This window comes from Fusarium solani (genome assembly GCF_023522795.1).
Source record: "Fusarium solani strain SB1 chromosome Unknown bctg00000009, whole genome shotgun sequence".
NCBI classification, from domain to species: domain Eukaryota; kingdom Fungi; phylum Ascomycota; class Sordariomycetes; order Hypocreales; family Nectriaceae; genus Fusarium; species Fusarium solani.
In genome coordinates, this window is record NW_027072144.1 from 358,921 (window position 1) to 383,623 (window position 24,703).

A 24,703-nucleotide genomic window follows, 5' to 3' on the forward strand; every position below is an offset into this window, starting at 1 on the left:
TCGATTTTCCCATAGAGAAAGGCAGTTTTGACATCCATTTGTTCGAGCTCGAGGTCAAGCGCTGCGGCTATAGCAAAAATTGCCTTATAAGTCATAGGCTTGACGACTGAGGCAAACGTCTCGTTGTAGTCGATTCCTTCTTGTTGCTCGAAGCCTCGGACCACATAGCGTGCTTTGAACCGCAGGATTTCTCCATTAGCTCCCCTTTTGAGTTTGAACACCCACTTGCCCCTCAGTGCCTTTCGGTCTGGTGGCAGATTTGCCAAGGTGTAGACTCCGTTCTCCTTAATGGAGTCTATCTCGGCAGTCATTCCCTTGAACCAGTTCTCCCACTGAAGAGAATCTCGGGCTTCTTTTATCGTTCGGGGCTCCGCCTCGTCTTCCACGGAAGCCGCAAGATTAACGTGGGCGCACATGAGGTTAGTGAGAGTATTGGTTCCTAGGAGCAGGTACCTCGAAGGAAGTTTTGCTTTGGTTGATCTCTGTGAGACTCGGAGCTCTTCGTCCTGGTCTGTCACCCCGGTCGAGTCATGGCGAGGCTCGGATGTTCGTACATGAATAGTGTCTGTTTCATTCTCCGACATAATCTCCTCAGCCTGTGGGTTGGTATCGTGTGGTGGCAGAGCTGCCTTTTTGCGTGGAAGTTCTAACTCTGGGTACAAGGTAGGTCCTTCGTTTCTCGTTCTCTTTGTTCCAGTAGGTGTTCCTGGTACCTTGTGGAAGCTGGATTCGTCGAAGATGACATTGTTGGCGATGAAGACTCGGTTGTTATTGTCCACAACAATGTAGTTACTGGAGCCTTGATATCCAAGAAGTCGGCATTGAATCGTCTTTGCACGCAGCTTTTGTCTCTTGACGGATGGCAATATTGCCCATCCATTCGCACCAATAACACGGAGGTGGGAGAGGTCTGGTTTGTCTCCGAACCACGCCTCATATGGCGTCTTGTTCAGGGCCTTGCTAGGACTCCTGTTCCGTACATACACAGCCGCGTAGAGGATATACGGCCAGAGTTTTCGCGGCAGGTTTGATCGTTCGAGTGTAGGTGTAACCTTTTCTTGAAGCACTCGGTTGAAGGCCTCCGCAATCCCATTCTGCTCATGCTGATCGGTCGCGGTGTAATAAATTGTGATGCCCTTGCTATCGCAGAGGGTGCATAGCTGATCACTGCGGTTTTCGCCACCCTGGTCGACGTGGAGGTAATGGCATCGACGTTCCGGTCTCTCGTATGTATCGAGGAGATGTTTGAAACGCCTTGTGAACTCAGACTTTTCCTTGACTGCGTATGCCCAGCCCATGCGGGTAAAATCGTCCACGAAGACAACCCAATATCGCGAGCCGTCATATGCTGTGTCTGGAAATGGTCCTGCAATGTCTGCATGGACGCATTCTAGCGGATACGTCCCTTTCCGGATTGACTTTCGGTGTGGTCTCTCTTTCTGTTTTCCAGCTATGCAAGGTTCGCAATTTTGTCCGCGTAGAATGGGGTGAATGCCGTGTGCCATCCCCCTCAGTGCCTTGATTCCGCTCTCGCTTAGATGTCCAAGTCTTTCGTGCCATATTTGAAGTTCGGGGTCGCTAATAACAAGTGACGCCAAGGCAGCGTTGATCGCTTCGTCTGGTTGGTCCACAACATAGATCCCTGATCGTACAGTGGCTGTCAGGATTACTCGATTGTTGTGTATCACCCTGGCTTGGTTGTCGTCGAAAGAGATTTTTGCGCCCTTCTTTGTTAAGGCAGATATCGAAACAAGGTTGACACGTCCTTCTGGGGAGTATACTGAGTTGTCGAGCGCCAGGTGTCGCGGACCGTCAAGTCCTTTTAGCCGCAGGATGTACCATCCAGTACCCCTCTGCCGATAAGACCCCTCTACTGATAAGCAAAAAAAAAGTTTCCCCATACAAAATGCCCAATTTCACTTACACGGTGCTTGGCCAAAATTGAAGTTATTTACGTGAAACAAGTTGTGTCTTATTGAGAGTTTCATGCTGTTTCGTATTATGCTATTGTTGCTTACGCTATATGGGCGGTTTGGCCGCATGGAACTATCGCAAAATTTCTATCAATGCCTCCTCCACGAACACTCCTCCCCAAAGCTTGTAGGACTTTTATCTGCGCCGGCCTTCCATAATCGCCTTGAAAAATGGCTCGAGCTTCTTACACAGAGGATGACATTATTGAAGCAATATTGGATGTCACGGATAACGGTCTCTCGTAGAACCAATCCGCCCAGAAGCACGGCATCCCTTAGCCGACTCTTTCGAACCGATTAAGAGGTATACCGCCAAAGTCCGAGGTCACCTATCCCGCCCAGCTGTTATTCAAGTCTCAGGAGTCTAGATTAGTTTCCTAGATACTTCGACAAGAGGCCTTAGGCTATGTTCCTTCTCATAGTCAAGTTCGCGCTACCGTCGCTGCCCTCTTATAATAGCAAGGCAGGGAAAAGCCTATTGGCGTACATTGGCTAGCTAGGTTTATGAAATGATATCCGTCTATAAAGACCAAGATAGGAAAACGCTAGGAGGCGTCGAGGTTTAATTATTTTACCCTGACCGCCGTTAATTAGTACTTTGATATCCGCGAGAGCGAATATGGCTGGATTAAACCTGAGAATACTATTAATGTTGACGAGGGCGGCATCATAGCCGGATTTGGTGAGTATTTTGTCGTTTCTTTCATGAGATAAACTAACCAGCTGCTAATATAGGCTTAGATTCCTTAGTTATTGGCAGTAGTGACCCTAAGAAGAAAGCCTTCCTTAAAGGCTCCTAGTCCCGCACTTAGACCAGCTTTCTCGAAGCCGCAACTGCAACTGGCCGTCTTTTGAAGCCGGGGATTATCTTTAAAGGCAAAGGGCTTCAGCAACAGTGGTTTATTGATAAGCTCAAGGAAGTGGCTGACTGGTATTACATCACGTCTGACAACGGCTGGACAGACAACCATATCGCGGTCGAGTGGCTCAAACAGGTCTATCTTCCCCAAACACAACCGGAAGATGAGTCAGATGCGAGGCTTATCATACTAGATGGTCATCGAAGCCATGTATCTGTTTGTATCCGCCTTTTCCGGGCCACCTGGGCCGGGGATGTCGCTGACCGTAAATCTAGGATGAGTGGATGGCTACGTGCTTTTTGAACAACGTGTATTGTTGTTACCTGCCGGCTCACTGCTCCCACGGCCTACAACCACTCGACAATGGTCCATTTAATGCATCCAAGGCGGCCTATCGCAAAGAACTCCAAAAGCTGATAAGCCTGACCGATTCTGCGCCGGTGGATAAGGTTAACTTCATCAAGGCCTATGCTAAAGGCAGAGAAGTGGGTATGACGAAGAAAAATATCCTTTCTGGTTAGAGAGTGACTAGAAACTGGGCGATTTCACGACGGAAAGCGCTCATATATCCTAAGATCTAGCCTAATAAGAAGGAAACGACGCCCGTATTAGACGGCCTTAGCGACGGGCAACGCGACTCTGATAATACGCTAAAGACCAGCCGTCATATCAGGGATCTAAGGAAGAATAAAAGCCCTTTAATAAGAAGGCGCTATTCTGTGATATCGAAAGGTTTCGAAGCATAAGAGTTAAAGATCGCCTCCCTAAGTTTAAGAGTAGCTAGTTTAGAGGAGGAAGTCGGGCGGTTAAGTAGAGGCAAGAAGAGAAAGGCGATACTGAATCCCAATAGGAAGTTCATAATACTAGCCGAGGCTCTAGTAGCTGGTGATACTATTTCCGAGCCAAACGAAGCAATTAAAGAGATAGAGGCTGTTGAGGAAGTGATTGAGGTGGGAGGAGTGGAAGAGGATGAGGGCTCAAATTCGGAGGCGGAAGAGTTACTAGTTATACGGACCCGCGCAGGCCGCGCAGTTAAAAGACCAAGAGAATATTAAAATACATTCGATTCTAAGCTAAAAAATAGGAACCAATTTGTTTTTCGTATTTCTGGTGACTCCTTGTGGGGGGGTTGAAAATTAGCAGTTTGTATGGGGAAACTTTTTTTTTGCTTATCAGTAGAGGGGTCTTATCGGCAGAGGGGTACTGGATGGTAGTTTCCCAGACCCTGAGGAGTGATTTGTGTTTCGCCGATTCCAACTGTCTGTCCGCCGTTCCAGGGGTGAAGGGTACTGAAGTTTTCTCTTTTGCAAAAGGTATGCATCGAAGCTCCGCTGTCCAGCACATGTACTTGCTCGAGTAAATCGCTCACCCTTTGGCCCTGGTATGCCATCAGCTGTATGACGGGTTCCGCATGGATGGCGAGAGCATTTGTAACTTCGTCCTGGTCCACGTCTCTGGCTCGGTTGTTGGTTCTTGGATGATCTTGGCGCTGCTTTCTCCTGAATCGCTTGTCGTTCAGGCGTTTCTTGAGCTCTGGATGAAGTAACCAGCAGGCATCTGAGGTATGCCCAAGCTTCTTGCAGCCGCTGCAGGTCGTGAAATTTTGCTCCCTGATGGCAGCGACCATAGCAGCGTGCTTGATTGCCTCTTGGTCTTGGTTTTGTTGTTGCATCCGCTGACTGTGTTCCTCCTGCTCCGCAGCTCTAGTAGCTTCTTCAATAGTAGTAGCTGCCTTGATGATGATGCCTTCGAGGTTCCGTTCGGGTAGCAGGCTGTGGCTCTGAAGAAATGCAGTAAGGAACACTTGATATTTGGGCCCAAGTCCATTGAGAAACTTGTCTATCAGTTGTGGTTGTCCAATCTGACTAGTTTCGTCTAGTTGAAGTATTTGGTCTCGGGTCTTCTGTAATTGCCGAGAGAAATCGGATACACTTTCGCAGTTGTCAAGAGTGAGCCAATCAAACTTTTGCTGGAGGTCGTGGAATACACTGCTACCCTTGGGTTTGAAGTGCTGCTCCAGCGTTTTAAGGATGTCCGCCAAGTTGCTGAGACCTTGGACTTCCTGTTTGGGACGGAAACCAAGCCGATATCGAATTGCTCCGCACGCCCGTGCTTGTCTACTGTGCCAAGCATCTAGCTTTTCTTCGAAGTCGACGTCCGAGAGATTGCCTTGAACCGGTGGGTCTCGTTTTCTCTCCAGGAGATCGTCATAACCGGACAGGGCCAGTAGATCTCGGATTTCCTCGTTCCAGTTGATCCAGCCTTCAGAGGATTCAAGCTTGGCAACTCCGGAAAGATTTCCGCTCAGATTCGAGTCTTTGCCGTCTGACATATTGAAGTAGTGTAATGTGCTGATGTTGTTTCGTGAACTGAATCGCAAGAGCGAGTCCAGGGCGTGCTTCTTATGGCCAGTGCCTGCCAACACAGAAGGTGATAGAAGCCCAGTGGCAAAGAGAGCGTTGACAAACCGAGGGGTTAGTGTAGTCAGCTAGAAGGTAGTAGAATCAGCGAGAGTATAGTGAAATCTGTGAACGAGAAGCTGGTAGAATCTGCGGGAAGCCCTTGACTCCTTGAGTCTCCGCTGCAGTGGAAGGGGACTGTGAAGTCCTTGTGAGTAAGAGACAAATAAGTAGGTAGGAGACTCAGCTTTTTTTTTTTTTTTTGAGTATGGTTTAGCTTTCCGGGCTCATAACCTGTTGAAATGAGAAGATGCTAATTGCTTGATTCATCTCTCAAAGTGAAGTAGGGGAACCACTATTTATGTACAGGCACGATTTCTTGTAGAATGTTCCTCCTTCTTCCACACCTTGCCACCGACTTGGTCGCCTCACACTTGTGATCTCCAACATGATTCCACCTACATCCTCATAGAAATTCTTTCGGATTAATCAATGACTTCCCAATCGGTACCTATAGAGATCTCGGCGGAGGCTCTCAACGCGTATGATGACAGCAGCTTTATCAATGAAGATAATAGCCTTCAAGAGCATGAGGGTGATAGCACCCGGAGACCGGCTTTTCTGCCTGTCGAAGACCGAGGCTTCGATTTTCAGCCCTTCCAAGTGCCGCGACGAGAGCTTGTTGTCAAGCAGCTGCCCCAGAACCCGCTGTCCCTTTTCCAACACTTTATACCTATTTCCCTAGTCAATAGCTGGGTCAAATACACTAATGACTGGGTCAATAGCCTACTCCAGAGCGGCGTTATTGATAGCCAAGAACACGAAATAACAGAAAAGTCACGCCTCCGCGCCTGGAAGCCAACTACGGCTGCAGAGATATATATCTGGCTTGGGATCCTTATTTATATAGGAGTCCACGGCGAAATATCAGTCGAAGACCATTGGAAGACCTCTCAGCTAGAGGATCAGCGGCCTGAACACTCGATAATTAAGTTCATGACTTATGACCGATTTCAACTCCTTCATCGTCATCTCCGGCTCTTTGATCACACCAAATTCACTGACGATGACGATTTTCCTATCGTCTTCCAGTGCGTTGAGCGGTGGTCTCAACATATTCAACTCGCGACAACAGAGCTTTGTGATCCGGGCTCACATCTTGCCGTAGACGAGGGCATGATCCGATATACCGGAAGGAATAAGCAAGTTACATACGTCCCCAATAAGCCTATCGACACAGGCCTCAAAGTCTGGATAGCTGCCCAGCTAGGCCTCTTTATGAGGTGGATTTGGCACCAACCTGGCGCAAAATACGGCCCAGTTGGCGTTGAGAGGAAGAAGCCGGCATCACAACGAGGGAGGAGGAAAGACAAGGGAAGAGGTAGCCAACGGAGGGCTCCTGACGAGGTTGACGAGGTCAAGGAAGTTATCCACGTCATCACAGAAGCTGGGGATAAGATCATGGCGTTGAACTCGACCCAAAGCGTCGTTATTGCCCTTATTAACCTGTTGCCGGAGTCGACATCTCACGTCTTTGTGGATAACCTCTTCTCGTCGCCAGACCTCTTCCGCTCCCTTCGTCAGCACGGCCACGGTGCAACCGACACAGCCAGGCCTAATTGTGGCATCTACAAAGGTCTTGCAGACGCCAAAAAGGCCGATAAGGCAGGGAAGTCAGGGTTCCAATTTAATGAGATCAAGGTCATCCCAACGTCCGATAATCAGGTAGGAAGACTCGACATTTTTCCTGACAATTCGGCTAATAACTTATCTTCTTCTTCTCTAGGTCAATCAGATCGCTTGGAAGGATAATGCCCTCGTATTGCTCCTTTCAACCGTCTTTACTAGCGATGAGAGGTGTGATCGTTGGAGGAAGAGACCGTCAACGAAGACCCCAATGGCACGGCCAATACAGCGCTTTTTTAGTGGCGAGCCGGTCAAGCTCATATCGATCCCTACTATCGCCGCTTCCTACAACGACGAAATGAATCATGTTGACCGAGGCGACCAAAGGAGGTCATATCTAGGCTATGATCATCCTATCCGCCGGGGCGCTTAGCAGGCTATTGCTTGGACCTTCTTATTGGATATAGTCCTAGTGAATAGCTTCCTCTTACAGCTGCACGGGGAGCCGGCTTGGGAGCGTTATACAAGCCAGAAGAAGTGGAGGGAATGCCTATAACGCGGTCTTCAAGACCTTCCATCCGCAAAGCCAGTCAAGGCGGACTTTTCGAGCCGGAGACGAATTTACGCCCGTGGCACAACATAAGCACGTCCCGAAGAGGGAAAAATCAGATTGCCTTGCTTGCAAGGGGCTTCAATTACCGTAGGATCTCGCGAAATTCGAACACTTTTGACTTCGACTAGCGGTCTAAGCGCATTGCCTTCCGGCTGATCACTTCCACACACAGTTAGTATGTGAAAGTGAACATCTGAGGGGTAATATCAGAGGATCAGATGTCCCCCCGCCCGGGATTTTCCCTCTTCGTCATTGTCTCATTATTGAAGCTATCGTCTTCGCGTTTTTTCTCATCATGCCGCCTCTTCAAGAAGTTGACCCTAATATATCTTGGGCAGCGGCACCTAGGCCAAGGAAGAAGCCAGGGCCAAGACCAAAACCTCTTAAAGATCGCAAGTTCAAGCCGTCAAACCCAATCCAACGCCCTGAAAGGACGTACTCAAAAGAGAAGAAAGAAGAAGTCCTCAAGCGGTTGATTTTTGGCCGTATCACAAAGAAAGGAAGGGAGAAGTTACCTTCACTAAGGGATGCCGTGCAACACTTCCAGATACCGTTGAGCACGATCCAGGGATGGAACGTTGACCGTGAGTCCTTCATCGAAGAACATACCCGCAAATTATGCCCCAAATGGCCAGAATTAGAAGCTCAAGTGTACTTCTATTTCTTAGAGCGCCGCACCAAAGGGAAGGTAGTCACGACCTCCTGGTTCCGCCGGAAGGCACAGGCCATTTATAAGGAGTTATATCCGGACCAAAGCTCCCGGTTCCCTTTTTCTACCGGCTGGTGGAGGGGATTCCTTCGGCGTCATAACATCGTAAAGCGGCGAGTGACAAAGCAAGCTACGAAGAGGCCAGAGGACTATATCGAGGTCGTGAATAAGTTCTTACGATTCGTCAGGCGCATATCTACATTACGATCAGAGTGGCGCATCTTTCATTAATAATGATTGAAATGAAAGTTAATGATTGATAGCTATCATTGTCAATCATTTCATTGATGCCCTACCCTACACAATGATCATTGCATTGAAAGCACCGCAATGAAATGACAATAATGAAATGACGGGCAGGGTGGACCCCTGCTGTTCTCGAAAAAAGCAAACATGGTCTGGTTTGGGAAAATATTGGTTTCCCGACCCCTTTTCACGTTTGACATCTACAATGCTATACTGGCAAGATGTCAGAATAATCCATCTCCCTGGCGTCTGCTGAAGTGGCCACATCGTCTCCCGGCCAAATCGAAGATGCTTTCTCTGAGCCCAGGACGCCCTTCAACGCCTCTTCGCCAGCCTCGTCAAGCCTCTCAGGCAGTTCAATTCATCCCCGACCGTCCGGTGACTGGGACATCTTCCCTTGGCATCGTTTCCCCAACCTCACGGTAACGTGCATGATAAGCATGCGGCGCATCCAAGTATGCGGCGCATTTTCCCCAGAAACTCTCACCTTTTCATTCAAACACACATTTCTCAACCACCCAACATGTCACAGTCAAATACCGAGGCAAAGACCCTTCTTGCCCTTCAAGCCCTTCAAAATGACCCAAAATTAAGTGTCCGACGCGCTGCTAGCATCTATGAGGTCAAGGAGCAAAGGCTTCGTCGCCGACAGAATGGCATTCAATCTCGACGCGATTGGATCCCGAAATCGCGTCGCCTATCTGATCTAGAGGAACAGATCATTGTTCAGTTCATTCTCGACCTAGATTCGCGAGGATTTCCCCCGCGACTGCGTGGTGTTGAAGAAATGGCCAACCGACTCCTCGCTGACCGCGACGCGTCACCTGTCGGCAAGCGCTGGGCTTCTAACTTCGTCAGGCGACACCCAAAGCTTAAGACGCGTTTTTTTCGGAAATACGACTATCAGAGGGCCAAATGCGAAGATACGGCTATTATTCGCAATTGGTTCAGGCTCGTGGAGAACACAATCGCGAAATATGGTATCCAACTAGCAGATATCTACAACTTCGATGAGACTGGCTTTATGATGGGCCTGATTGCAAGCGGAATGGTTGTCACAGGCGCAGAAAGGCGTGGAAACCCGAAATCAGTGCAGCCTGGAAACCGGGAATAGGTTACAGTCATCCAGGCGATCAATGCGGAAGGCTGGGCGATCCAGCCGTTCATTGTGGTTGCGGGCCAATATCACCTCGCCAGCTGGTACCAAGAAAGCAACCTCCCGGGCGATTGGGCTATTGCGACGACTCAAAATGGTTGGACCGATAACAATACAGGTCTCGAATGGCTAAAGCACTTTGATCGACACACAAAGGCCCGATCAACCGGTAGCTATCGTCTTCTGATCCTCGATGGGCATGAAAGCCACCACTCGACCGACTTTGAGAAATATTGCGAAGAGAACAACATCATTACGCTTTGTATGCCGCCTCATTCGTCTCATCTACTTCAGCCTCTTGACGTCGGGTGCTTTGGTCCGCTCAAAAAGGCCTACGGTCGAGAAATTGAGCAGTTGATCAGATGCTCTATAACCCATGTTTCCAAGACTGAGTTCTTTCCGGCCTTTTATGCCGCCCACGAAGCCGCCATGACAAAGAGTAATATTGAGGGAGGTTTTCGAGGGGCCGGACTTGTTCCTTTAGACCCAGAAAATGTCATATCAAAGCTTGATGTGCAGCTACGGACTCCAACACCGGTTGAGGAGGAGGTCAGCCTCCCTGACCCTTGGGTCTCAAAGACCCCAAAGACGGTGCTTGAGGCCAGCTCGCAGTCCGAATACCTTAAAAGACGAGTTAGAAGGCATCAAAGCAGCTCTCCAGCATCTATTCTCGAGGCGCTCGAGTCATTTTCTAAGGGAACAAAGGCAATAATGCATCAGATGGCATTATTGAAGTCTGAGAACCAGATCCTTCGACAAGCAAATGAGACGCTCAGTAAACGGCGCAGAGTCAAAAAAACCCGCCTTCGTAAAGGAGGGAAGATGACTCTAGATGAGGGAAGGGATGAAATTGATCAGAAGGGCATTGATGCGCAGATAGTGGCCGAATCGTCGAGAAGTGGTGGTCAAGGAATGTGGGCGCCGCCGAGGGAAAGGCGCTGTGGAACATGTGGCAAGACCGGCCATAACTCAAGAACCTGTCAGATTGTTATTGCGATATCTGAGGAATAGTAGAGTGATTGATTTTAAGTAATTATATGCTTTGTTGTGTTTTTATTTAAGGTCTTGTATTGAAGGTTAGGAAAAATGCGCCGCATACTTGGATGCGCCGCATGCTTATCATGCACGTTATCTGAGAGACGTGGGCGGCCTAAGTCATGGATTTGGCGGCATGGCTACGACCTCCAGGAAGTCAAGGATGAGACACGGCACCGATGGGTTTGCTTCGAGTGTGTCCGGAAGAAAGACCCAAAGATTACTGCTCATCTTGCATCAGCGACGGCCAACATCGAAACCCATCTTGGCAATCAGCACAACATATACGGCGGAAAGACCCAACCACGACAGGGGAGGAAGAGAAGCATCGGGCAGATGCTTTCTCACAAAACGGGCGAGACGACAATTGCAGACTTCCAGTTCCGCAACAGCTTAAAGAAGCAGTTCGACAAAGATGTGTTTCAACGGAAGCTCGTGAGGTGGATCGTGCAGACCAATCAATCGTTCAGAGTGGCCGAGAACGAGACTTTTCGCAATATGCTTGACTATCTCAACCCAATAATCAGCGCGACCAACGCTCACCTTTCTCACGATGCAATCCGACGCCGGGTTATAGAGGAATACCACTTCTTCCGTCTCCATATCATCAAGACCCTGCACCAAAGTCCCAGCGCCATCCACATCGCGTTTGATGGATGGACTTCCCGCAACCGACATCCGTTATTTGGCATCGTCGCATTTTTCCTCGATCGGAATTTCCGGCCACAAAAGATTGTGCTCGGACTACCCAATCTCACAGATCGCCATACAGGTGAGAACATTGCTGAGAGTGTCCAGAACATTCTCGAGACTTTCGAGCTCCGCCGGGATAAGATTGGTTACTTCACCCTTGACAATGCTTCCAATAATGACGCAGCAATGGAACGCCTAGCGCATGGCTTCCAGTGGGCCTGCCCAATGGCGCGGAGAATTCGCTGCTTTGGTCATGTCGTCCATTTGGTAGCTAGGACGATGCTTCTTGGGAAAGACGATACGAGCAGCGTAATTGAGGATGAGATCGATACCGAAGCGCACGACGCATGGCTGAAGCGCGGCCCAGTCGGAAAGCTTCACAACCTAATGGTCTGGATAAACCGCTCCAACAGAGTCACCGAGATGCTTCGGGAAGCTCAGAGACAGGACAGAGAGAAGTGCTGGCCTGGTTTACTCGACGTCATCGTCGACAACAATACCCGATGGCTCTCCCAATTCTACATGATGAGCCGTGCGATCAAGCTACGCCCTTACATTGAAGCCGTCATTTCGGATGTGCGCTACGAAGTGTCGAAGCCGAGGAGAAAGGGAGCCAGGCAGAAACTTTTACCACGGTGCCTCGAAGACGATGCTTTGCTTACAGAAGAAGATTGGCAGACTATTGGACTCTATCAGGATCTTCTGCGCCATTTCGAGACCTGTGTCAAGAAGCTCGAAGGTGATGGGAAACAGCGGATCCGAACCGGCGGAAAAGAAGCCGCGTATGGTTTAATGCAAGACATTTGCCCTGCATATGAGTGGCTGATGGGCCATTTGGAGGAAGCAAAGCTCTATGCAGATCAAACACCAGAACCTGCTCATTTTAGGACGAACATCAACCTCGCGTGGGTCAAGCTGAACAAATATTACAGCACCATTGACCAGTCTCCTGCTTACTATGCTGCTACGGTTCTTCACCCAGCGATCCGATGGGATTTCCTTTATCGTGCCTATCGACAGAGGCCAGATTGGATTGAGAAATCTCAAGAGCTCATCAGCGGCCTATGGCAGGAATACAAGCAGTTTCCTGTTCAATTCGAACGGGAAGACCCTGACGACCTGAGACCAATGAAGAAAGCAAAGAAAGTAGAAGTCGACTCCTTCTCTTCCTATTTGGATAGCTTCAAGTCTACAGGCACAGCACAGCCAGCACCGTGCGAGGATAAAATGGACGATGAGCTCGATAGATGGTTACGCCTCGCCGACCCTGTTGAAAAGGACTGCGATCCGTTTTTATACTGGTTCAACAAGAGGTTTGAATATCCGCGTTTAACGCGGATGGCTATAGACGTACTCTCTGTGCCTCCAATGGCTGCTGAGTGCGAGAGAGTGTTTTCTTCCTGTGGGAATATGGTGTCAGCGAAACGCTGCCGGTTACAAGCAGAAACGATCGCAATTACGCAAACAGTGAAATCCTGGTTGAGAGCGGGCTTGCTGGAGGATTATGACGGATTGTTGAAGGATCTGGCGGCGGAAGAGCCGGACCAAACATGATGTTTTGCAGTGTTATAGGACATACAGTACGGTCCACCGGGAAATTCCGTTCATTGAGGTGTTTCAATCATTATCATTTCATTCATTGCCCCTCAATGATCATTGTCATTATAGTCTTGCTTAATCAGCAATCATTTCATTTCATTATCCTTGTCACAATGATTGATAATGATAGACGCGCCACTCTGATTACGATTCCAGTCTCGAGGCATCACGATGATCCTGAACTCGCCAAAACGCCGCTTTTATCGGCGCCTGATACTCAACCTAGACGAGACCCCAATCCCCTTTGAGTATCTCGATGGCTTCACTTGGGAAATGCGCGGCGCAAAATCGGTGCCCGGGAAAAGCGACCGTAGCGGATGGAATAAGCGGCAAGCCACCCTGATTTTATATATATTCGCAGACGGGAAGTTCAGGCTTCGTCCGACTATAATCTTTCATGGTACCCCTACCGATGACGGCGGCCAGAATTACGAAAAGGAGAAGCATCTTTATTCCCCTGACGTCGACGTGGAGTTCAACAAAACCGCGTACAATAATGAGGACCTTTTCTCTTCGTGGATTGATGAGAAGCTTCTACCCAGGCAGGGACATCTTACGAATCTATCGAATCGAACGCCAAGCCTTGGCGTTCGAATCGAATGTGACCCCCGTTGATTCGAATCGAATCGAACGCATCTCCCGCAGATTCGTATCGAATCGAATGTGCCTCCCGTAGATTCGCATCGAATCGAACGCCAAGAAATTCTTGTCCTGTAGATTCGACTCGAATCGAACGTGCCTCCAGTAGATTCGCATCGAATCGAATGTGTCCTCCGTAGATTCGATATCTATCGAATGCCAAGATTCGATCGAATTCGATTCGAACTCGATCGAACGTAGACCTAATCCCGGCGGAGACCGAAACACCAATAGGACCTAGGACCAAATGGATCGTTGTCATCATCACCAGGCATTCGTGACTTCATACCCCGACGTACGAAGGGTAAGAGATGCAGAGGGGTTTTAGAGAACATCACGGCTGTAGATGAGGCGTCGCAGAACATTTTCAATTGTGCAAAGGCAGGTAATAGGCAGATTAAATGTCACTCGTCCCCTTCAGCGACGCAAGTGCGTCAACCCATTGATCATCACTAAGGCTAACCAGCGGCAGTGAAGGCGTGTAGATTCCAGCTTTACTCCACGATCGAATGCACTGAGCCATCGCTACTATCTCCCTCCTCAGCCGGCTTCTCAATGGTGCTGTCATACGCCCTGCACTGCTAAACGTCCTCTCGCTCTCCGCAGACGACGATGGGATGGTGAGCATATCAACCGCCATCAGAGACAGCCGCGGGTACCGATTCCTGTTGATTTTCCACCAGTCAATCGGTCTACTCCTGTAGTAGTGACTGTTGACAACATCCTCAGCACAGTACCGAGCATATTCGTCATCAGCAGTCGCTCCCGCCGTCGTGTGTTTCGTCTTCCGGGTGCTCTTGCGGGCACTAGACGCTGCCAAGGACGAACCCTGGGCGCATGGCGACCCAGCTACACTCCTAGCAAGTCTCCGCTCAATGTAATCCATTGAGGCCTCGTCAGACGTAGCGAAGACTTCGCAGCCAACGTCGCGTTCCCTGTAACTCTCCCAGATCTCTCTGAGCTTGGCTTCGTACTCTAATCGCCAACTCTTAGCCTTACGAGAAGGCACTCGAGACCACAGTTGATCGAGAAGGCGCCACTTCTTCGTCGGGTTGAAGACAACAGCGCCGACATAAGCTGCGCTAGTCAGACGGTTGTAGTACTTGTGCAGCTTCTTCCATCCGAGCTTGATAAAGACCTTGAGCAATCTACGGATTCTGCTATCGAGCCCGTCGTAGATGGCGACTTCGACGTCCTTCTTCTCCTTGCTCACCGGATCCTCAACTTCTTCAAAGATTGTACCTTCGATAGCACCTTCGAGGTGGTCAAGTAGGATCTCGAAGACAGGGAAGTATTCATCGAAACTACCACACGTCAACCTCGCGCCGGGAATACCGTCGCCCTGAAGTTGCTTGGTGGCGATTTCAAAAGGCTTCAGAAGCTTGACAAGTACCTCGATAACCTTCCAGTCGTACGCACTTAAGCGGTATTGCAGAACTGCCGGTTTCGGTTTGTCACCAAGGCCCTCAGTTTCCCAACGGTTCTGAACGTCATTGAAGAAGGTATTGAGAGCCGGGCGGAGACGAAGTGCCCTCTCCATCATCCGCATGTCCGAGTTCCATCTGGTGGCATTGTTGAAGACCCAGTGTAGTGTTGATTCATGGCCGGATTCCTTGCGCTGAGACTGAAGAAACTGCTCGTACAGCTGTTGACTCGCTCGCAGCTGAATCCCGGTGTTGTGAAGCATTCCTGGGGCGCCGTTCTGGCTGTACTCCCTGAAAGTGGCTCCATTGATCTCCTCCGGAGCTGGGTGGGATGATAGGAGGTCCTCTTCTGGGATACCAACGGCAGTGTTCGCTTCAAAGTCTTCGTCCGTGCCGTCTTCCATCTCTACATCCAGGGCCTCGTCGATAGCTTGATCAACAAGCTCCTCATCGTCATCTTGATCGTCACCATCGGCAGCGATGATTGCCGCGAAGTTCTCTCGCTTCGAACCGTATAGTATTGCCCGCACGCAGAGGTTGAAGATATGCGCAGCGCAGCGAATCCGTCGCTCTTCAGGTGAGAAGCCGTGTTCAAAGGCAAGATCGTCCATGCAGGTGTCATTGTTGGCAGCATTGTCCAGCGTGAAGTAGCCAATCTTGTCCGGGTCGTTGATTTGCCAGAATGCGAGCGTATCAGCGACCTCATCAGCAAGTGAAGCACCATTGTGTCTGCCCGAGAGAGGTCGAAGCCCAAGGAGGATTCGGTGTTGGACAAAGTGGTTATCAATGAATTGAGCGTTGATCCCAAGAAACGAAGTGTACGACTTGGATGTCCAACCGTCGAAGGAGAAATGGATCTGGGATCGAGCGCTGCGCAATACTTCGGTTACCGGCCCAACGGCACCCCTATACTCGGATTCGAGCATGCGAAGCAGCGTCTTCGCAGAGGGAATGTGGGTCACATCAATGAGGGGATTGCCGTAGAGAAGGATCCGCTGGAACCGCTCGGTATTGACAATGTTGAACGGCAGATTATGGTAGGTAATCCAGTCGAGGAGGAGTATTCGGAGGCCTTTGCTGCTGAATCTTCCACGCAGCTTGCTGACAAGAAACTGGTCGTGAGGATTATTCAAGTCGGCATCGATGAAGTGGGTGATAGTCTGGCCGCCCAGAGATGAGGCTCGCACGCCCCGGGCAACGTCGTTTGGGGCCTGCCAAATGAACACGCATGTTGCTGAGCTATCCACGAAAGGCACGTACTTACCAAAATCCCGTGGGCGTTGCGAAGGTGGTTCTTGATAGCGGCTCCGGTCGAGCAGACGAAGCAGAAGTCTGACTTCTTTTTGAAGCCTCGGGCGAAGCAGTCGGCACAGATCCACTTGAGCTTATTGCCCTGCCGCGAGGTGGAACGGTCCTCAACACGATACCCATATTGCTGCCACCACGCCCTCGTGTCCTGACCGCCAGTATAGCGCTCGAATCCGGGCCATTTGGCCCACTCTTGGCGGCCCCAAAGTGTCCAATCAACCTGAATAAAGTCGGCAGCCGTTCCGCGAGAACGGGGTGATGGTGTCGCTGGTAACGAGATTCCTGGAGAAGACACAGGCGGCGAAGACGAGTACTCGACGCACTCCATTGCGCCTGACCCAATCGATGGGGGACGGCTTGAAGAGAATGGTTCGGACATCGTGACGTTAGGTCGGTCGCGCGAATCGAGCCAGCTTGTAGAGGAAGGTTGGAGTCATCGAGGCTTCGCCGGTGCCCAACTTATACCGCTTCCATGACAGCAAAACTCAGTGAGGCCAGCATAACGCGTATGTACGCACGTTGTCGACGCGAAAACGAAAAAAAAATCCCAGGTCGCCATCTCCGTTACATTGGCTAAGTCTTGTACGAATGAAAGGGGCATCCGCCAGCAATGAGAATGATGACCTCGCGCACCATGTCCGACGGCCCACGCGAAGACGCCTCTTGGCTCAACCACTGGTGCTCGACGGTTCTCCAGGTGCTATATACACCTGCGCTAGCAACCAATTAAATCGAAGGTCTTGTCACTCAAGTCGGCAGACTCTGACAGCCCAGTCTGGTATGGTCCCTGGTCATCTCGTTTCAAGTGCCCCTATTGGCTCATGTCGTCGTGCACAGACCGCCGAGGCACACAACTGGAACTTTCCTTCCGCGCTGGCCCGTCTCGTTCCATCCTGGCGTCGCCTCTGAATGGGCTCTTAAGCTCGTTTGAGCTGGCCGGAGCTCGTCGTGTTGCCACGTGAGGTGTAGCGGTGAGGGCGTAATTTTAATGCTGTAAGTGGTCGCAGCTGCGGGAGGATTATGAAGTCGCTAGTATATCCACCTAGGGGCTGGCTGGGTTTGGCCGCAAGTGCCTTTGACCAAAGCGGGGAATAACTATGTTGGGTCTGGACAGTTAGTCGACCAATACAGGTTGAAGATGCAACAGACATGTGAGACTTCAAGGTCGAAATGGTCTTCTGAGCGTGAGAACACTGGCGCCGATAGAAAGCTCTTGAGGGAGATGTCTAAATGGAGCAGTTTTTGTTTGCATTACTTCCAATCTACAGAAAATCGGCATGTGTTTAGATGTTCATGGTGGGAGTAATTGCAAGACGGGCCTACCCTATACCAATGTGCTAGAAAGATACCAGGGTACTCACGTATTCTCCCACAGCTACGCAAGTAACCCCTAAACAGCACTAGTCGCATTTCATGGCCGCGAGGATTCGCTTTTCAACCTCGCCCACGCTTGACATAGTCCTCGTGGAGATTATGAAATGGTCCCATTCAATAAATTACTTTTGATATTTTAGAAAGCAGTCGTTTGTGGGTTGCGGCCAAGCATGATTACTGCAGTTGCACGATACCTATTCTGACCTGTAAATCTCGGGGGTTTAGATGTATACACTAACACATCTTAGCACTTACACGGACCCTGGGCCTTCAAGACGACAAATCACGCCCGGTCGCGTCAGGTACCGCCAGGGGCCGGTTGACGCGTTCAAGAAGTGACGCTAAAACGAGCCGCGCGTGAGTTTCAGCGAACCGCGTCACTCGTTCGACCGAATCGATCGATTTTCGATCGAACGCTTGGGCCCATTCGATTCGATAGCGAATAAAATGTGCCCTGTTCGATTCGTATGTCGAATGAGAACCACCACATTCGATTCGACGCAATCGAATATCGAATGAGACATTCCACGTTCGATTCGCATCGAATCGAACGGGTCTGTGGCAGATTCGACATCGAATCGAACGCCAAGAAATTCGATTCGATATTCGTAAGACTTGGCATCGAATGAATCTATCGATTCGATTCCCGTTCGTAAGATGTCCATCCCTGCTTCTACCGCTTATCAAAGACGAAGAAGAAGATATGCTCCTCGTGATGGACGCAGCCACCTTCCATAAGACTGAAGGGATCAAGAAAAAACTGAAGGACAACGGCGTCTCCCTTGCCCTTATCCCCCCTGGCTGTACGAGTCTTCTGCAACCACTGGACACCGCCATCAACGCCCCTTTTAAACAGTGGCTACAGGAGGCGACTGACGAGTATGTCGAGCGGATTGAGAAGGAGAAAGGAGAGGATTTTAAGTGGTCAGTTAGTGATAAGAGAGTTATGGTTACTCATGTAGTTGCTGCTGCTTTAAAGCGTCTAAATTCACAGTCAGAGATGGTCTAGAAAGCTTTTCTAAACTGCGGAATAAGTATACGTTCTGACGGGACTGAGGACTGGCTGATACGGATCAAGGATATTCCATCTGATCAGATTGACTTCACAGGTTGGGAAGAAGCTGAGGAAATCATAGTCAATGATGAAGACCCTGTGGATAACTTATATGACGACGAGGAGCTACTGGCCGCTGATGACGACGAGTTATTGCTGAGGACACGATACCACGAAGAAGCCGTTAAGAAGCTACAAGAAAGACTGAAGAAAAAAGGGACTCAAAGTCTCAGGAAAGAAGGCAGATCTGATCCAACGACTGCAAGATCATCATCACTCGCAAAGATCACAAGAAGGAGATACGATATACGTTATCCAATTAGACTAGAAGAATCAGCAGGTTCAGAAGTCTTATCGACCTCGTCGGCTTGCCAAAAGAAGGCCGTTCCCTCTTGCCATTCACGTTCCTTTCCTAACCTCGAGTCTATCTTCCTCCACCAGACATCCCAGTAATGAATATATATTTATTGTTAAGGGCATATTTATTATTAAGCTTATCCATAAGGATAAGAATATAGGCGCTGCCAAAAAATATATATTATTAACTCTTAATAATATGGACCCGCTATTTTCCAGGGCCAATTTCCCCAGCGTGTTTCAGGTTAAATTGCAGTCCTGTACGCATATTGCTGCCTATCAGGCCCCTAGGTAGGAGGTGAACTCCTCCAATGTTTGTAACTCCTAGCAACCGAAACTGCTGCTTCGCCATACCCGTCACGTTGCAAGTACGCTGTTAGAAGTACATCAGCGACATATCTCCACACACGACAATGGACGTCAACATATCCTCACTGCCCCAATTCAATGCCCCGTCAAGTTCTTCCTCCGTGCTACCCTCTGACAGTGCCTCACAAGTTGCCAGCACACTGTCGGAACCCGAGGCGTCGTCAGCTCAGCATACGGTCAAGAGAAGGAAACTAAGAGCCACATCAACATGGGATCACTTTCGAGAAGCTCAAGGCGACGAGCCACGCACTATAAGTGGGAAATTACTCCACTACTGCACGCGTTGTCGCAATCCATCCTGGTCAACCCACATATCTGGCAACGCCCGCTATCATCTCGAGAAGGCTCATCACGTACTTATTCGAGAGGATTCAAAATCTCAAAACAGGCGCCAACTAGCCATCGAAAATGCCTTCGCAAGAACAACTAGCAAGCAGCTGCAGCAAGTCAGGGAGAATGAGATGAACACTCTACGGAGTGTAATCAATGTCGATGCCTTTCGAGAGGCACAGATGCTGCTATCCGCACATAAACATTTGCCGCTCAACTTCGTAACGTGGCCGGAATACCAGGCACTTCTAGCCGCGATAAACCCTGCCGTTGAAGAGTTCCTGACTGATTCCGGTAGCACAGTTGCGGCAGACTTGGACAGGGCCTACGATGCGCATCAACAATCCGTAAAGGAATGGCTAGAACGTGCCCGGAGCCTCGTACATATTGCCATGGACGTATGGTCTTCTCCTCAGCGCAAGGCCTATATCGCTGTTCACGCCCAATGGGTTGACGAGGCCTACAAACCTCGGAAAGCATTGCTAGGGCTACCAAACCTCCGCCGCTCTCACGCCGGAGCGGCTATGGCACCTCACTTGATGACGATTATCCGACAGTACAACCTAGCGCACCGAATCGGCTACTTCACTGGGGACAATGACGCAAAGAATGACACCTGTCTCCGCCAACTTGCTGTTGAGCTGTCGCAAGAGTACGGCCTTACACTTGATCCAGTGTCCTCTCGAACGCGGTGTGCCGGCCACATCATTAACTTATCCCTTCAAGCCTTTCTCTTTGCAACTAGTGAGGACGCTCTGCAGGCCGCAATTGCGCAGGCGCAACACGAAGCAAATGATGTAACAGTTGCGGACGCGCTACACGACCAGATTCAGTCGAATACTTGCCACAAGAGTCACGACAGGCGCAAGAAACGCCATGACACTGCCGGCTGGAGGAGCATCGGCCCAATGGGTAAACTCCACAACATTGCGGTGTTCATCCGTAATTCCACGGTGCGCAACGATGCATGGGATGACATTGCAGGAAAGGCGCTTGGAATTGACAATATCACCCGTTGGAACTCATGGTTCAAGTTGCTTGATGCGGCTATCAGCCAAGAGGGTCCATTGTCAATATTCCTCAACCAATACCACAACGAGCTGGAAGACGACATCCTCACGGATGATGATTGGCAAGTACTCAAAATGACTCACGAGTTCTTGCAGCCGTTTTACCAAGCGACCTTGGAGCAGCAAATGGAGTGGGCATCAATAGATCAGGTGCTAGAAAATATGGATATTCTTTTCATGCAGTTTGAGAATGCCAAGGTAAGTTATAGACGGCCAGTACGATCTATTACCAGACCTGTACTGATGTTAGAGCAGGTCAAATACGCCAGCAACGCGCGTAAGGTTCATTCCATTCACATGGGTTGGTGGGTTCTCTCGAAGTATTATGAAGAGAGTGACAGAAACCCAATATATGCCACGGCATTGTTGCTCCATCCAGAAAAGCGCCGGAGGTACCTTGACCGCCACTGGGCAGAGGAATGGAGACAGACCGCCATTGCTGGTGCACGGCAGCTTTGGGCGAAGTACAAGGACCGGCCACTCCCGTCGGAGTCCGCGGCTCGGCTGAACGACGAACGACGGGAAGTAACACCGTACGAGCGTATCAAGCAGTCAATGAGTGTCTTGGATGAACCCGGAGATGAGGATGAATTCGAAAAATTCGTCAATTCTCCGCCAAGACCTATGACAACAAAAACACCGCTGGAATGGTGGTGCCGAGAAGAACAGAGGATCGAGTATCCACGTTTACACCAATTGGCCATTGACATACTAAGTGTACCGGCGATGTCCGACGACCCGGAACGGGTATTCTCTTGCGCAAGGCGGACAATTTCATGGGACAGGGCACGGCTCTCGGCTGACACTATCGAGAAGCTTCAATGCCTGAGCAACTGGGTGAAGAATGACTTGATCCGCAAAGTCTACGTGGCAGTAGATGACAAGGTCATGGAAGTCGCAAGCGACGACGACGATATAAGTGGGCCCTCAAGTTATATTAGGAATAATTCATAAGCTTAAGAATAGATAAGAATATAAGGGCACGGCTATGAATACATAAGAATATGGCATTATTATGTATTTATTCATTATTGGGATGTCTGAGAAGCAGCTTCTAGGGAGGGATGAGGTTGGAAATGGGAACAAGCCGCCCACCTATTTTTAGTTGGGGGCTTGTTCTGCCGCCCATCCCCGCCCCGGCTGTGGCGGGCTAAGAGGCGCTAGCGAAGTCAAAAGTGTTCGAATTTCGCGAGATCTTACGGTAGGGCAGCCGAGGTCAAGAAGTGCAAGGAGGCCCTTGGCCCCGGCGATGCATTTTAATTGGCTGCACCCCCCCGCCGTGACCTGGCGGGAGGTTTTCCACAGCTCAAGGGATAGCGATGCATGGCTCATGGTAACACGTGATCCATGGCAGCCTGCCGCCTGATTGGCGGCCGGAAGGGAGGTATGGAATTATGCCAGCGATGACGACTGACATTCACGGGTATGAGGTCAGCCGAACGTCATCTACCAACTTTTTTCGCACGCTACAGTTGGGCCCCAGCAACTCCAGAGAACTGTGATATATTGGTCAAGGAAAATCATAGAGGGTTTAATTATTTTTAATCTTGGTTGGACAACTTCCATCGAAATTCTGAGCCCAGTCGAACAAGTCGCAAGACAACTCGAGAAAGCCTATGGAGGGCGATGCACCGTGGGCGTTAGGTGTTATGTGGACGTTGACATTCATCACTCTCGTCTTCGTGATCCTTAGAGTCTACACGCGTGTCGTCATTGTCAAAACCTCTGGTGTCGACGACTTTGTGTACAACTTTGCCTTCGTAAGTCGAGTCCGCCCTTAACTCCATCGCTGCAAAGCAGTCATTTGCTCATGGAGTCTGTCCAGATTCTCTTACTCTTATACACAGTGTTCATACATTTGTCGGCAAACTATGGCTTCGGCCAGAACATGTTCGAGATTGAAGACGTTGAGGATGCGGTTCGGGCAGTACTGCTCGAGGTAATCGGGCAAACATTTGCCATTATTGGTATGGCAGTCGCGAAGTGCTCTCTTGGTCTTTTTCTCCTGCGCCTTGTCAGCGTCAACATGATATGGCACAGGATGGCAATCTGGGCTACCATGGCAGGCCTTATGTTGACTTCCATCTCGGTCGTCTTCGTCTATTGGCTGCAATGTACTCCACCCGCGTACCTCTGGGATCACCGAATTCGGGGGGGCTTCTGCCACATCAAGTCCGTCCCGGCTGCTTTCACACTTTCCAGTACGTACGTGCCTACCGAGGAAGTCGGAAGTACCACCATGCGGCAGTCGAAGGCTTCTTGTCTAATTGCTAACATGATGCCCATAAAGTTTTCTGCATCATTGTCGACTTCTTCTTCGCCATTTTCCCCTGGGTATTACTCTGGAACCTTAACATGAACAAGAGGGAAAAGGTTATTATTGCCGGCAGTATGAGCCTCGGTGTCTTGTAGGTCACGATTCACTTCTTGACCAGGCTTATCGTCATTGCTATGCTGACTTACGCACAACCACAGTGCCGGCGCCTGCGGTATCAAGAGGACAATGGAGTTACCCAACCTGACCAAGCAGAATTACCTTAGTGTGTAGCTCCTTATTATCACCGACGGATTGCGGTACAAAAGTGGCCAAGAGGTATTACTGACCAACCCACCTGTGAGCAGAGGACACCGTCCGCGCGATCGTTTGGTCTGCCGCCGAGATCGTCGTAACAATGGTATGCATTGGTATTCCGGTCTGCCGACCGCTCTACAAGCGTGTCTTCCAGAGGCTCGCGTCCAACGATGCCGGAGAATCCCAGCTTCCCCGATGTTCAGCTCGGCTTTACCGGTCCTCCGATCAAAACATGGCAGTACACAGGCCCGACGGGCGACAACTCGAATGACGAGATCCGAGGTGCTGAGTTCAGCCATAGCCAGGCGCCACCCGATGTCAGCACGAGCAGCTATACGCAGCACAACCTGTTGGGGTGAGGATAGAAATGAGGCAAGGCTCACGGTGAGAGTGAATGACCACAACTCGCATCAGGCAGCAGGCTGCTGCCTATGATATCGGCAGTTTGAACATAGGTACAAGAGACCGACCTTCGTCGCTTCCTTAGATAGGATCAAGCAGGGCAATGTCAATCATCTCTTCTGCCCCCACCTATGTTGCACACCTCAAACTTCTGAGTGTTATGAGCCCGGTCTGCCGGCTTGTGTGACCCAACCAACTGCTCAATCACATCAATCCCAGATCACGCCGTCAGAGAGACGCCGTTCCGATTTCCTAGTTAGGAGGTTGTGAGAGAATTTGTGGTGTTGAGATCAGGAGCTCTCACTAAGCAACTGCGCAATAACCGTGGTCAGGAGAGGCCTGCTCATCAGGAAAGCAAATTTACACTCTCGATACTGCTGAAATCGCCTTCCTAAACCCGCCATGATGTCTCCAACCAAGGAAACGAAGGAAATAGCCCTAATTACCCGTCTAAACGGACGATCGGACTGGACACCTTGGTTCGACGATATCGCCCGCATCGCCAAAAGCTGAGAAATCTGGGAATGTGTCAATCAAGATTCAACGATTAAATTGGAAGACCCTGGGGATCCGGAAGAACCACCGGAGCCGTAGGAAGGCTGGGAATTCCTTCCAAAGGATGCCCAGAAAGAAGCCCTCGAAATCTACAGGATCAAGCGCCAAATCTGGGCTGATTGGCAACTTCCATTGACCAAAAGAAGGATGACTATCGTACGAGATACAAAGCCATAAACAACTTGTCAGAAGCCATTAACAAGTCTATTTCCGAGACGTATAGGGAGTATATCTCGAACGTTCATGGTCTGAGGGAGAGAATTGCCGCCCTACTCAAGTATTCCTGCTCAAAACGCGCCCCGTTTCGACTTTTCCTCCAATCACAGCCTATAGATATCTA

The 24,703-nt window shown here is 49.9% G+C and overlaps 6 protein-coding genes across 6 annotated transcripts; 4 read left to right on the forward strand and 2 right to left on the reverse strand.

The window, feature by feature from the left end:
- Positions 1-4,019: 4,019 nt before the first annotated feature.
- MRS44_013181 (uncharacterized protein) lies at positions 4,020-5,165 on the reverse strand (the record flags this gene model as incomplete). Its single annotated transcript, XM_065616668.1, has 1 exon — positions 4,020-5,165. The coding sequence occupies one exon, from the start codon at positions 5,163-5,165 to the stop codon at positions 4,020-4,022; it is 1,146 nt and encodes a 381-aa protein (XP_065472740.1).
- A 559-nt stretch (positions 5,166-5,724) lies between these two features.
- On the forward strand, positions 5,725-7,291 carry MRS44_013182 (uncharacterized protein; the record flags this gene model as incomplete). The annotated part of the gene is made up of 3 exons (XM_065616669.1): positions 5,725-6,957; positions 7,019-7,089; positions 7,159-7,291. 3 exons carry the CDS (start codon positions 5,725-5,727, stop codon positions 7,289-7,291), a joined length of 1,437 nt encoding a protein of 478 aa, XP_065472741.1.
- A 1,658-nt stretch (positions 7,292-8,949) lies between these two features.
- On the forward strand, positions 8,950-13,524 carry MRS44_013183 (uncharacterized protein; the record flags this gene model as incomplete). Its single annotated transcript, XM_065616670.1, has 5 exons — positions 8,950-9,480; positions 9,541-10,569; positions 10,771-12,623; positions 12,875-12,890; positions 13,066-13,524. The coding sequence occupies 5 exons, from the start codon at positions 8,950-8,952 to the stop codon at positions 13,522-13,524; spliced, it is 3,888 nt and encodes a 1,295-aa protein (XP_065472742.1).
- A 421-nt stretch (positions 13,525-13,945) lies between these two features.
- On the reverse strand, positions 13,946-16,659 carry MRS44_013184 (uncharacterized protein; the record flags this gene model as incomplete). The annotated part of the gene is made up of 2 exons (XM_065616671.1): positions 13,946-16,183; positions 16,237-16,659. The coding sequence occupies 2 exons, from the start codon at positions 16,657-16,659 to the stop codon at positions 13,946-13,948; spliced, it is 2,661 nt and encodes an 886-aa protein (XP_065472743.1).
- Positions 16,660-18,357: 1,698 nt separating this feature from the next.
- Positions 18,358-19,161, forward strand: MRS44_013185 (uncharacterized protein; the record flags this gene model as incomplete). The annotated part of the gene is made up of 2 exons (XM_065616672.1): positions 18,358-18,578; positions 18,690-19,161. The coding sequence occupies 2 exons, from the start codon at positions 18,358-18,360 to the stop codon at positions 19,159-19,161; spliced, it is 693 nt and encodes a 230-aa protein (XP_065472744.1).
- A 317-nt stretch (positions 19,162-19,478) lies between these two features.
- MRS44_013186 (uncharacterized protein) lies at positions 19,479-23,893 on the forward strand (the record flags this gene model as incomplete). The annotated part of the gene is made up of 8 exons (XM_065616673.1): positions 19,479-21,032; positions 21,090-21,753; positions 22,434-22,594; positions 22,720-23,035; positions 23,125-23,242; positions 23,310-23,374; positions 23,563-23,761; positions 23,821-23,893. 8 exons carry the CDS (start codon positions 19,479-19,481, stop codon positions 23,891-23,893), a joined length of 3,150 nt encoding a protein of 1,049 aa, XP_065472745.1.
- Between the last annotated feature and the right edge of the window lie 810 nt (positions 23,894-24,703).